Source organism: Centropristis striata, chromosome 4 (genome assembly GCF_030273125.1).
Source record: "Centropristis striata isolate RG_2023a ecotype Rhode Island chromosome 4, C.striata_1.0, whole genome shotgun sequence".
Lineage (NCBI taxonomy): Eukaryota > Metazoa > Chordata > Actinopteri > Perciformes > Serranidae > Centropristis > Centropristis striata.
The window spans coordinates 2,341,210-2,355,527 of NC_081520.1; the positions used below are offsets into that span (position 1 = coordinate 2,341,210).

Below are 14,318 nucleotides of genomic sequence, written 5' to 3' on the forward strand. Positions count from 1 at the left end.
AGGATGGTTGGCAAGATGATGGTAATAATTAAACTGGTGATATGATGCAACAATGCTATAGTGACTAGATGGTATATAATAATAATAATAATAATAGTACAGTATATATTATATTTAATATAATATGTAATAATAGATAATAAACAATATAGAAATAAAATGAAAAATATAAATAAAGTAATTATTAGTAAAATAATATGATATATAATATATAATAATAATAGTTATAATAATAATAATAATAATAAATAAGGCTGGTAAGGCCGGTATAATAATAATAGTAGTATATTACAGTATATAGTAATAATAGTAATAATGGCAGCAACAGTATATATAATAATAATAATAGTAATAATATTAATAACATAGCAAAGTGTCGTGCATAGATTTAGTGCATAGATTTAGTGCATTTCAGTAATGTGGGTTCTGGCAGAGGTAGATGAGTTGTATAGTCTTATTGCAGAAGGAAGGAAGGACTTCCTGTATCGTTCCTATATACTCACAAAACAACACCTATGACCATTCCACTTAATATTCTGAAGCAGTAGAATGGCAGCAGTGATTATTCACAGTTTTAACCCTATAAAGCCAAGTGTATCATATTTGATACACAAGTTTTTGAGACCTCTAAATCATCAGTGTGACTTTTTTTTTTCTTGAAAAAACTGATGTATACATGTGTTGAAGAAAAAATATATATAAACACCAGATGTAGCCCAAATAATTTGCAGGTTCCACTGGTGGATCCATCATTGTGGCATGAAAACTTCATATCAGCAGATGTATGATGTTGTCATATTTGGAAAAAAAATATTTTGTATGTTTGAGAAAAATTTTAAAAGGAAAGTCAAATTTTAATTGGTTAAAAATATTTTAAGGTTGCACGAGAAGACCCGGTGTATCAAATATGATGCAAATTAGAATTCATACATGCAAATTGATATTGATTTTTTTTGTTATTGTTTTTTGTTAGCAGGTTCAATAAACATAAATAGAATTTTCTGGCAATTGTTTCATGGTTCAGACTTTATAGGGTTAAACACAAGGTTAAAATTGTGAAATGGATCACTTTGGTTAGGTTCATGCAGAAAAACTACTTGGTTCGGTTCAAGAAAAGATTATGGTTTGGGTTAAAAATAAGTCTGTGATAAAGCTGCATCACTCTAAATGAATCATGATTGTGAAATGATGGTATATGCTCCTGTTGAAGCCCCAAGTCCACTCTGTAGAAGAAAAAAATCTTTAAAAAGTTGCCAAACACAGTAAACAACCATTTATTATTTTACACATAATTCAATACAGCAACTTTTGTTGCCAGACCTTTTATTTAAAAAAAATCACTTACAATTTATTTCACATGACATTTAAAGTTTTACTGTAAGAAAACAGAAAGTTGCCTTAATTTGACATAACATGTATATTTTTTGTATATTTTTCCACATAGAATTCACTAAAATTTAACATTCAAGACCATTAAGCAATACCAATTTAATTAATTAATGAAAATAAATAAATAAATAATGATGATGATGAAAATAATAATAATAATAATAATAATATATTAAAAATATATTAATATATATAAATATAAATATTAAAAAATATTATTATTATTATTAATAATAATAATAATAATAATAATCTCCCATTATTTAGAAAAAACAAAATAAGATAACCCTTGTAAAAAATACAGTAAATTTCTGGAAAATATGTATTTTATTTAAATACATACACTCAGAACATTGTGTAATGCATTTGTCATCTATAGTCTAAATATGTATGATAATATTTTGCACAAAAAAAATCTTCACTGTCCTTAATAGGAGGAAACATTCTTATAGCTGTGCATCATATTTACTTACTTTATAATGTTAAATTAAATTTAACTGTCAGTGTATTTCTTGTTTTAAAAAATATTAGACCTTGCTTTATACTGAATCTTATCTGCTTTGACCATGTTTTCCCAGGTCACCATGTTGACATGGCTAAAGAGCATGGGGCTCTGCTATTGGCTGTCGAGCATCGTTTCTATGGCGACAGCATCAACCCTGACGGCCTCAAAACGGAGAACCTGGCAGACCTGAGCAGCCAGCAGGCGTTAGTGTTGGCTCCCTGCCTCTGTGTGTGTGTGTGTGTGTGTGTGTGTGTGTGTGTGTGTGTATGTGTGTGTCTATGTGTCTGTGTGTGTGTGTGTGTGTGTCTATGTGTCTGTGTGTCTGTGTCTGTGTGTGTGTGTGTCTGTGTGTCTGTGTGTGTGTGTGTGTGTGTGTGTGTGTGTGTCTATGTGTCTGTGTGTCTGTGCGTGTGTGTGTGTGTGTGTGTGTGTCTGTGTGTGTGTGTGTGTGTGTCTGTGTGTGTGTCTATGTGTGTGTGTGTGTGTGTCTGTGTGTCTGTGTGTCTGTGTGTGTGTGTGTGTGTGTGTGTGTGTGTGTGTGTGTGTGTCTATGTGTCTGTGTGTGTGGCTGTGTGTGTGTGTGTGTGTGTGTGTGTGTGTGTGTGTGTGTGTGTGTGTGTGTGTGTGTGTCTATGTGTGTGTGTGTGTGTGTGTGTGTGTGTGTGTCTATGTGTCTGTGTGTGTGTGTGTCTATGTGTCTGTGTGTGTGTGTGTGTGTCTGTCTATGTGTGTGTGTGTGTGTGTGTGTGTCTGTGTGTCTGTGTGTGTTTGTGTGTGTACATGTGGGGTTTATGTTCATCCAGTCATTATGTGGCAGGTCAAAAGCACATGCACTGCAAAAAAGCCAACTTGATTGGTTTGTGATTTATGTTGGTAAAACTTGGAAATATAAATTATTGACATTTAGAGCAATAATGTAAGTTAGCAGAACAAAGGAAGCCAGTTGTCTGCTCAAAAACAAGTTGGAGAGTTGTTGTTACTTATATCTTTAAGTTGGGGTTCACAACAAGGGACAATAGTTCTGATAACTCTTATTTCTTTGTTGGGAAAAGCGGGAAAGCGGTGAAATTCGGTCATTAGCGAAAGCTAGCGGCTAACTGATGCTAGCGGCTAACTGAAGCTAGCGGCTAACTGATGCTAGCGGCTAACTGATGCTAGTGGCGCTGCTTGTTACAGCTACAAGAGTAGCCATTAGCGTATCAATGCTAACTCAAAATTGTGGTCGCAACATTAGCTGACATTTCATAGCAGCGTTACAATCGTGCCACTTCAGCACATTGCAGAAGTTAGCAGAAGTAAGGATTAAAAGTTATTACAATGTAAAATTATAAGTTAGTACAACTTACAGTTGAGTTGACAAAAATCTGAATTCAGAGTTGAGCAAACTCAAAAACAAAACTTAAAATATTTAGTTTAATTGTCCAACTTAAAATTTTATCGAAGTTTGTTGCCTTGAAATTTTGAGTTCACCCAACTTTTCTTTTTTTACCGTGTGCAAAGACATTTGTATGTCTCTTCATGTACCTATGATGTGTGTGTCTGATGAAAGACACACACAGAGTTGTTGTTGTTGTTGTTGTTTTTTTATCTCCAGGCTGGCTGACTTGGCTGTGTTCCACCAGTACATCAGTCACAGCTTCAACCTGAGCCACAGGAACACCTGGATCAGCTTCGGAGGCTCGTACTCTGGAGCTCTGTCCGCCTGGTTCAGAGGAAAGGTGCAAATATATATATATATATATATATATATATATATATATAGATATAATTTTCAAGCACATGAGACAAGCACTTAATTCAGTGTTCCGTGCAGGTTCTCCATCATTAAGACATTTACACCAAGGTTATAATAGTTTTGGATTTTTCATTAGTTTTAGTTGTTTTAATTTTGTTGTCAATTTTTGTTTTCAAATTCAGTTAGTTTTAATTAGTTTTTAGAGTGAGTTTGCTAGTTTTAATTAGTTTTTATTTTTGTTTTTCTTAGTCTTAGTTTAGTTTTTATTAGTTTTAGTGTTGGTTTTAGTTTTTTTGTAATGGGGTATTTGTTGGGTGTCAGATTCAATAAGGTCACAATAAATGTTTCCTTTGTTTCCTTTGTCTGATGCATCTCAGCCCCAATAAGTTTATTAAGTCATAAAACCAGATAGATGAAATAGATTTCATATCAACCAAAAAGGTTTACGTATGAAAAAAGTTGACAAAGAGGAAAACGAAGGACATTTTCACTATAATTTTAGTTAGTTTTAGTTAGTTTTGTAACCACAAAATACAGTTTCAGTTAGTTATCATTTTTTTAAAAACTCTCGTTTTTATTTTTATTTCAGTTAACGAAAATGTTTTTTCAATTCTAGTTTTTGTTATTTTGTTAGTTTTCGTTAACTATAATAACCTTGGTTTACACTCGCATTACACAGAGCTACAGGACTTCTTATATGTTTTATACATTAATGTGAAATACAAGGCCACAGTGAGTAAGATGTAATAAGACTCCCTGAAGTGGCTCAGAGTTCAGAGGGTAAATACTTCCTAATACCAAGTTGGTGAAGAACTCTGCACTGTTAAAAAAACCTGTTGTTTTTACGGTAATAAACCGGCAGCTGTGGTTGCCAGAACTTTACCGTAATAAATACAGTGCACATTTTTCTAATATTACGGTAAAATGACATTGTTGATTTCACGTTTAAGATTGCCATTTTATTCCATATTTTACCGTTAAAAAAAAATCCATCAAAAGAAACGCTGTTCTGCCATATAATTGACAAGAAAATACTTCATAAATGCGGCATAAATTAAAGATTTTACCATAAAATATTACAGTATATTTCTGTTAGAGATATGGTGTATTGTACATTTAACAGTGAGAAAAAGTGTTTTTACAAAAAATAAATGCAAAAATTACAGTGATGCTTGTATTTATATTACAGTATATTTTTGTTACACACACAGTGCCAGTGTATTTTATAGTGGAGTAATGTATTTTTAAAAAATGTAAAAAATACGGTGTTTCATTGTTACTGAAACTGAATTAACCCATTTATCATTTTACTGTCATGGTTTAGCAGTTTTTCACCGTAAAATCTACAGACATTTTTTACAGTGTGGATGCATTTTCTTTTCTTTCTTTAAGCTCTTGTCACACTTTGTCTGCTGTATGTTTCTCTTTCGTCCTGCAGTTTCCCCACCTGGTGTATGGAGCTGTGGCCTCCTCTGCTCCTGTCAAGGCAACGTTGGATTTCTCTGCCTACAGCAATGTAAACTGGCGCATATCATTGTCACATTATTAGCACATTAGCAGGGTTGTAGCCTGGATTTTTTTCCCCTTTTTTCTGTTAAAAACAAACAAACAGAAACCTCAATTTTACATTCAGCAATATGATGTATTTTTGTATATTTCCATAAACAGTCAAGACCATTAAACAATTGAATAAAACTGTTTTAAAAAAAATCTATAATATCCCATTATATTAACCCTCCTATTATGTTGCGGGTCAAATTGACCCATTTCAAATTTTAAAAACAAAACAAAAACATAGTTAAAAGTATTTTTTCATAAAAAAATAAAGTAAAATAAATAAATAAAAAATCGCTGTCATGTAAAACCATTGTAATTCATATGTAGGTCTTTCCAGTGTACATTTAAAAAAAAGTTTTAGCATGCTTTTTTATGAAAAACAATTGAGTTATCCTCATTGAACCATGAAATGGTTAGTAATGGAGTTATTAATGGAATATAAACAATTTATTTATTTATTATTTATTATTTTTGGGATGTTTTAGTTTCTTACACTTTTGGATAATTAAACATGCCCCGGGTCAAATTGACCCACGAACATTATTGCTGTTCCTGAGAAATGAACATAACAGGAGGGTTAAGCAATTGAATAATACTGTTTTTTAAAAAATCGATAATATCCCATTATATTAATTTACAGATTTCAACTTCCATTTTATGGTAAATATTTGTAATAAAATAAATGCACCTCAGTCTTTCTGTAGTTTTTACAGTGCATATAGAATCACTTTAGGTGACTCGTTAGCCTCTGCTCAATGAACACATTGTCACTGTCACATCTGTGATTTCCTCTGTTGCAGACTGTTGGCTCGAGTCTCCGGAATGAAGCCGTTGGAGGCTCACCAAAGGTGTGAATGAAGCCACCTGTCTCTATATTGTGTGGCACATAACGCATTTACGTCTTTCACCTTTTATATTCTCCCTCATTGTCTCCCTGCAGTGTCTGGCGGCTGTGCAGGAAGCCTTTGCTGCTGTGGAAGCACTGATGAGCAGGAACGGCAGCCAGGTGGCCGAGGATTTTGGCTGCTGTCAGATCCCCAAAGATGCTGATGATCAGGTGACAGCTTTGGTTTTTATGAAATGCTTTTAGGGGAAGTTGTGTGGCCGAACAGAGTAGAACAAAGAGTCTTCTGTGGTATTTTGTTTGGGCAATTTTGTTCTGTTTAAATGAACCTGGTCTCACAGGAATCTGTGAAATAGCCACGGATTCGCTTAACTCAAAATCCGTGGAATAGCCACGGAATCACTCAAATTTCCGTGAAACTGACACGGATTTCGCTACAATGCAAGTTAATGACAGTCATATCCCGTGGCTATTGGTGTTCCAAGTCACATGACTTTAAAGGATGAACGCAGCATCGGGAGCCATGTGGGGTTCAGTACTTCGACATGTCGGCTGCCATGGTTAGGGATCGAACCACCAACCTTCCGATCAGTGTGTGACAGCTCTACCAACTGATCCACGGCAGCCCCCCAGCTGCTACATGTAGTAGGGGGGCTTTTCCAGAAATAATAGAAAAACACCATATTTTGAGATGTCCAAATTTCAAAATTTGGACAAAATGGTAAATGGACCTGCACTTATATAGCGCTTTTCTAGTCGCTTTGCGACCACTCAAAGCTCTTTACACTACAGACTGCGCTCATTCACCCTTTCGCACACATTCATACTGGTGGCAGAGGCTACCCTAAACGGTGCCACCTGCCACCATTGGGAATTCATTCACACACCGATGAACGCAGCATCGGGAGCAATTTGGGGTTCAGTATCTTGCTCAAGGATACTTCGACATGTAGGCTGCGACGGTCAGGGATCGAACCACCAACCCTTCGGTTGGGGGCTAACCAACTCTACCAACTGAGCCAAAGCTGCACAAAAGAGTCATACAATTTTTTAAAATGTCTCGATACTCTTCAAAGTGGTCTTATTATAGTCTGTTGATACATGTAGTCAGGTGGCTTTTCCAGAAATTACAAAAAACACCATATTTTGAGATGTCCAAAAATTGAAATTTGAAAAAAGTCAGACTATATAGCATGTCAAAATTTTTCATAGAAAAGTCATAAAAAATTTAAATGCCCCAATACTCTCAAAATGGTCTTATAATAGTCTGTTGATACATGTAGTAGGGGGGCTTTTTCAGAAATAACAAAAAAACGTCATATTATGATATATCCAAATTTGGAAAAATACGTGTCCACCTAAAAATATACAACTCTTCATTTTTTTACTATTTTTTTTAATTTTATTTTTAACTATTTGAAGACTCCATGAAGGCCAACCACTAAATATTCAAGCTTCAAGTTCTTTATTATGATGTGCACAACATGACTTTTTTTATATAGGCCGATTGCAATGAGAATCTTGTATCTTAAAGTCCCTCAAATGCCCATTAAATATTTATCAAGCAGAAAGTCAAACAAGTAAAAGTAACAGTATGTGGCTCAAATTTAAATATAAATGAAAAATATGACATCCGTATTATAGAAGACAGTATTTGCAAATGTATTAACAGTTGTGTATAAAAGTCATGAGATTGTATTCTTAACCCTTTGATGCACAACATATTGATCCCCCTTCTAAAGCACAACATGGGTCAAAAATCAAGTTATTTTATGATTGAATATTCCAAGTATTCTCTAAATATCTTTTTTTTGACAAAAACTTATCATTATTTCCATTTTGCCTCTCATACTTTATGAAGAAAAACAGTTTTTGTATTATTACTTAGCTAACTACTTGGCTAACTAGCTTGCTAAGCTAACTACTTAGCCAAGAAGTTAGCTAAGTAGTTAGCTTAGCAAGCTACTTAGCTAATACTTAGCCAAGAAGTGAGCTAAGTATTTAGCTTAGCAAGCTACTTAGCTAAAAAAAAATGGATATGGGTCATTTTTCACCCATGTTCATGCATTAGAGGAGCAGTGACACAAAAATGGATTTTTATTAAAAAATGAATAAAGGAAAACACAAAATTAGGATGTATGATGATCAAAAAACAAACTAATTGAGGAAAACCTGGAATACTGAATGATGGAAATAATTTATTGCAAAGATATAGAACATAAAAACTCTGTCGGGTCATTTTAGACCCATGCTGTGCATCAAAGGGTTAATTCTCTTTAAATCATATTTTATTGTGATTGCTTTATCCTGATGCAGAACAAACTCTCAGAGTACAAAATAACTATTTTATTATGTATACTTCAGATTGAGCTGATGCAAAACCTGGCCGACATCTTCATGGGATCGGTGCAGTACAATGAAGAAGGAGTGCTCATGTCCATTAATGATCTCTGTGGTCTGATGACCAATAAGAGCGAGGAGACGGAGGCTTATAACCGCCTGGTTAAACTCTCTCAGGTACACAAACACACTTTTTAACAAGAAAGTCTCCTCTTGTCATGCACAGTATAGCCACTAGGTGTCACTGTTGAGCCATTTTTAATGAAGCCACCCAGAGTTTACCCTCTCAACCCCAGGCTGTTTCAGGGTGTTTGTCTTTTCATTTACTCACTGTTGCCTTTTATTTCACTGCACTATATTAGTCCTGCAGCTCTATGGAACCAAAATATGGTCATTCTGTTGTTGGAACAAAAATTACTAAAAATGTTTTAAAAAGCTTGTTGATCATAGTAATAGTATAATACATCCAACAAATAAAAAAATCAAGAATTTTAGAATTTTTAGAATATGTCCATGTCAACATTTTTCATGAAAAAGTCATAACATTTTTAATAAAGTAAATAAATAAAAAGTTAAAGTTACAAAAAATAGAAATACTCAAGTAAAGTACAAGTACCTCAAAAGTGTACTTAAATAAATGTACTTAGTTGCTTTCCACCACTGTTAAAAAGAAAATATGCCAACTTTTAGGATTACTTTTGCCAGTAAAATCATGCAGGTGCAGCCAGGTGTTTTGCATCTTTGTGTGTGTGTGTGTGTGTGTGTGTGTGTGTGTGTGTGTGTGTGTGTGTGTGTGTGTGTTCTTGTTTGTTTAGATCTACCATTCCACCAGTGAGGAACCATGTTTGGACATCTCCCATGAGAAAACAGTGAAGGATCTGATGGACACGTCCCTGCACTCAGGCAGGAGAGCAGAGAGACAGTGGACCTACCAGACCTGCACTGAGTTTGGCTTCTGTACTACACACACACACACACACACACACACACACACACACACACACACACACACACACACACGCACACACACACACACAGGGCACTATGAGTCCCAAAGACAGCTGAGAAATTATATTAAAGCTGCTCTACATGTTGGTATGCAGCGGTTGCAGTAAAAGTATGAAAATTATGAAAAAAGACACAATTACAAAAAAGGACACAATATTACCAAAATGGGACACAAAATTGCCAAAGATTACCAAAAAAAGGACACAAAATTACCAAAAAGGACACAAAATTACCAAAATAGAACACAATATTACCAAAGATTGCCAAAAAAAAGACACAAAATTACCAAAAAAAGGACACAAAATTACTAAAAATGACCAAAAAGACACAAAATTACAAAAAGAGACAGATATAAATTATGTAAAAAGTTTTCTCCACATATTGAAGTACTAATACCACATTGTGAAATTACTCCACTACAACTAAAAGTACTGCATTTAAAACTTACTGTAGTAAAAGTACAAAAGTATGAGCATCAAAATGTACTTAAAGTATCAAAAGTAAAAGTACTCGTTATGCAGAATGGACCCACTCAGATTGTTTTATATCTTCCAAATATGATATAATTATCATTATCGATACATCATGTGACAAATATTCATTGAGAAACGCACACACACATACAGAGATAACCAACCATCATTCTTCTTATGTCCTGATAGCCTTTCTTTCTTTGTGTGTGTGTAGACCAGACTTGTGAGGACACCTCTTGTCCTTTCTCTGGGAGGGTGACCCTGCAGATCCACACTGAACTCTGTCTCATGCTGTTTGGCATTTCCCAGCATTCTCTGCCTGGACGCGTCGCCTTCACCAACTCTTACTACGGAGGAGACGACCCAGAGACACACAGGGTTCTGTATGTCAACGGTGAGACAACCAGCTGGAAACACAACAACAACAAATGACACTGAGGTGAAAAAAGGTCAAACAAAACGTGACTTTTTAACCCTCTTGTTATGTTAGTTTTTTCAGGAAAAGCAATAACCCAGTGCGTGTTTAATTATCCAAAACTGTAAGAAACTAAAAGATCCTAATAAACATTGTTTATATTACATTCATAACTTCATTAGTTCTTTACCTCTCACAGATCAATGAGGTTCAATGAGGATAATTCACTTGTTTCTTATAAAAAATGCATGTTAAAACTTTTTTTTAATGTACATTGGAAAGACCTACATATAAAATATACGACATTGATTTTCTTAGGATTTTATTTTTCATTTTTAAATGTTTTCTTTTTTATGAAAAATTCTTTTAACTACTTTGAAATGGGTCAATTTGACCCACAACATCACAGGAGGGTTAATGAAATTTGGATGACACACTTAACTCTGACTTTTTTAAAAATATGGACAACATATTATACCGTGACTTTTTCGTGAAATTTGGAGGACATAATATACAAAGAAGTTTCATGAGGCAGCGCATTTTCCCAGTATAGCCGTGTTTCCATTAGATACTTTTCCCTCTAGTGAGCCACTATGTCATAGGTAACTGGCCAATAGGATTCGGTTTGTGTATAAGTCCAACTTCTGTAGAAGATGAGTATGTGAATTATTACAGAAATCGCTCATTCTGACTGGGATCCTGCGAGAGATGTGTCAGTCTGAGTCCAATGCTGCAGAACTTAACATAACATAATAAAAAGCTGCATTGAGACCAGACGTTTCCCTCTGGAGTGTGTTTACTCTTGGGCTTCCAAACTACGAACCTTTATGATTTACTATGATGTATGTCAACAGTGAGACGATTAACTAGAGGCAATAAAAGACAATGAGGTGAAGGAAAGGTCAAACAGTGGTTCAGGGTTTTATTGACTCATATAATAATCTATATCAGGTGGAGTTGACCCATGGAAGGAGCTGTCGGTGGTTCAGGACGGGACGGAGGACGGAGAAGATGCCCGGGTCGTTTTCATTAAGGACACTGCTCACTGTGCTGACATGATGAGGAGAAGAGTCACAGACCGCTGCTCGCTGAAGAAAGCCAGAGAGGTATATATGTATATATATACACTACTGGTCAAAAGTTTTAGAACACCCCAATTTTTCCAGTTTTTTATTGAAATTCAAGCAGTTCAAGTCAAATGAACAGCTTGAAAGGGTACAAAGGTAAGTGGTGAACTGCCAGAGGTAAATAAAAAAAGGTAAGCTTAACCAAAACTGGAAAATAATGTACATTTCAGAATTATACAAGTAGGCCTTTTTCAGGGAACAAGAAATGGGTTAACAACTTAACTCTATGGAGTCTTGGGCTATTTTGTCCATTTTTGAAATATTTTCATGTCTTTGTAAATAATTTTGTGACTTTTTTTGTCATTTTGTGTCTTTTTTTAGTAATTTTGTGTCTTTTGGTGTCTTTTTTGTCATTTTGTGTCTTTTTTTGGTCATTTTGTGTCTTTTTTTACTCCTTTAGTCCCGCGGTTCCCAAACTTTTTTAGCCGTGCACCCCCTTCTATGTCCCAGCCGGGTTGATGCACCCCCAATCCCCCACACCATTAAAAGAAAACAAAGTGCAATAAGCTTTTTTATAACCATATTAAAAGGCGGCGTGTTTAATCATGCTCTAATGATCAGAACACACATGTAATAAAATAATCACTATCACAACAATGCGCTCTCGCATTTGAATTAATCTGAAACACAGTAGCAGTTTCAATAAAATGCAACAAAAGTATCCGCAAACTTTCACTTTTAAGAGCAAAGAGGATGATGACAGGCTCAGGATCAGAGGCAGAAAGCTCATAAGTTGGGGAAAATGTAATATGTTAATAATGTTAATATTTTTAGCCGCATTAAACAAAAATTGCAGAAAGTTTAAATGACCATTTATCAATTAATATTACAGTTTTTGATTTAACATTTTATAAAGTAAATGCTTTATTTACATGTCTTTATTGTGTGTGGGGGGAAAAATTGAATTGTGTAATTATCAGACCGCCATTACATTTTTCATCTTGCGCACCCCCAGGGGTCCATGCACCACGCTTTGGGAATCCCTGCTTTAGTCCAACATAAAATGTGATTTTGAATCTTTTTTTTACTTTCAAAACACTATCATGCTTAATAAAGAATTTTAAATGTTGCAAATGTGCATTAATTTCAGAGTACACTGAGACATTAAACTGCATCATTTTCAATTAAATTCTGGAAAAGTTGGTGTGTTCTAAAACTTTTGACCAGTAGTGTATATATCTATGTATGTATGTATGTATGCTCCAGTCATATGTAATTGTGTAATCTGCATTAAAAAAACATGATGATAAAGTCACTTTAAATTCTTCCGTCCTCCTCTCAGGAGATTGAGGAACATGTGTCCAGGTGGCTGAAGACGGGCGTCCAGGAGAAGACTGAGAACAGGATGTGATCACATGACATCATCACCTGATCACCTCAAAACAGATAGAAGCAGTTAATAAGTTGCTCTGCTTCATCATCTCCATCATCATCATCAATTTCCTATCTAAGCCCCTCCTTTTCTGCATGTGTTTGTATGATATTTTAAGTGTGTTTTACTGGTGTTTCTCTTGTTTTTAAGGCAAAAACTACATATTTAATGCATTATTTTTCGCCTATTGCATCTCAATATTTCTGTATACCAGAGTCACTAAACAGCCTGTGAAATACATGAATTGGGAATCACTGGAAAGCGTCCAGAGTCTTTTGCGGATGCAATGGGCCCAATTTTATTCATGTGTGATGATGTTAGTGCCCATCATAGCCAGTTCATTGCAGTGAGGGCATTTCTTGAGTCTCAACCTCAGTGTATAAAATGAGCTGCAGTGACCTCTAGGATAATCACAGCCTCATGAAACTTTACAACCACAAACTACAAACAGAGAGCATTCAGGTAATATATAGCTTTTGTAGGTATAATGACATTAAAGGGGTTTTTTCAACAGTGTATAGAACAAAAGTGCTTGTCATCGAATCGCTGAAAAACGCATAAACAGTGGTGGAATGTAACTAAGTACATTTACTGAAGTACTGTACTTACGTAAAATTTTGAGGTGCTTGTACTTTACTTGAGTATTTCCATTTTATGTAACTTTTTACTTATACTCCACTACATTTAGAGGCAAATGTTGTACTTTTTACTCCCCTACATTTAGCCAGCAGCTTTAGTTACTTTTCAGATCGGGATTTCATGAAAAACATGATCGGTTTAAAGTTTAAAGTGACATTTTCTAAATTAGACCTCATAAAAGTATATTAAATACAGTTAAAATGAGCCCTACCTTGAGAAAATAAAATGCTGTTTTTATAAATGCATCAATAATAATCATCAAATCATATATTGAGAATATATTTAACAATCTGAGTGGGGTCATTCTGCATAACAAGTATTCACATTCTCTATAAAAGGGGCAGAATGAAAAGGGGTTTTAAAGGTAATATTAGAGTTCTTACAGAATGATATCAAATTTCTAAAGGAACCATTTTGAGATATATATAAAAAATCTTAGCAGGATATTTACAATGGAATGAAATAATAATCATTCCTAGCACAGCTGGTTGCATTTTTTCACTGAAAGCCTACCCAGGTATCCTTTTTTGGTCTTTTTTACTGAACAGTCAGAAGGGGACAGCTGGGGAATGTTCTTCTCTTTGGTATTATTTCATCCTGTCATTTCAGGAATTTGTTCTTCTTTTGGTGTCTTTTGTATGCAAAGATATAGAAAGTTCTGCGTAGAATGCATACCGCTAAGGCTTAGTCCTTGCAGCCCAGTGGGACCAGACTGAATCCGGCTCAGAGCCCGCCCCCCATTTACTCTGTATCCCTGCCACTATCTAATAAGGCTGGAAAAGGCCACACACAAAAAAAGACAAAAAAAATAGAAAAGAAAATACAGGCCTGGAATTTTAAGAATATATTTTTCATGATTTAATTTTTTTAGAGTAAATTACTTTACACAAATTAAATATATATAATAAAAAAAT

The 14,318-nt window shown here is 34.7% G+C and overlaps 1 protein-coding gene across 1 annotated transcript in view; it reads left to right on the forward strand.

Moving 5' to 3' along the window:
• LOC131969835 (thymus-specific serine protease) overlaps positions 1-14,318 on the forward strand; it is a 34,529-nt gene that overhangs the window by 4,159 nt on the left and 16,052 nt on the right. The window contains exons 4-13 of the mRNA XM_059331058.1: positions 1,968-2,097; positions 3,489-3,612; positions 5,068-5,145; positions 5,987-6,034; positions 6,127-6,243; positions 8,395-8,547; positions 9,186-9,327; positions 10,066-10,245; positions 11,218-11,372; positions 12,676-12,740. Of these exons, the coding sequence (XP_059187041.1) occupies positions 1,968-2,097; positions 3,489-3,612; positions 5,068-5,145; positions 5,987-6,034; positions 6,127-6,243; positions 8,395-8,547; positions 9,186-9,327; positions 10,066-10,245; positions 11,218-11,372; positions 12,676-12,740 (1,192 nt within the window). The remainder of the gene's footprint in view (positions 1-1,967; positions 2,098-3,488; positions 3,613-5,067; positions 5,146-5,986; positions 6,035-6,126; positions 6,244-8,394; positions 8,548-9,185; positions 9,328-10,065; positions 10,246-11,217; positions 11,373-12,675; positions 12,741-14,318) is intronic.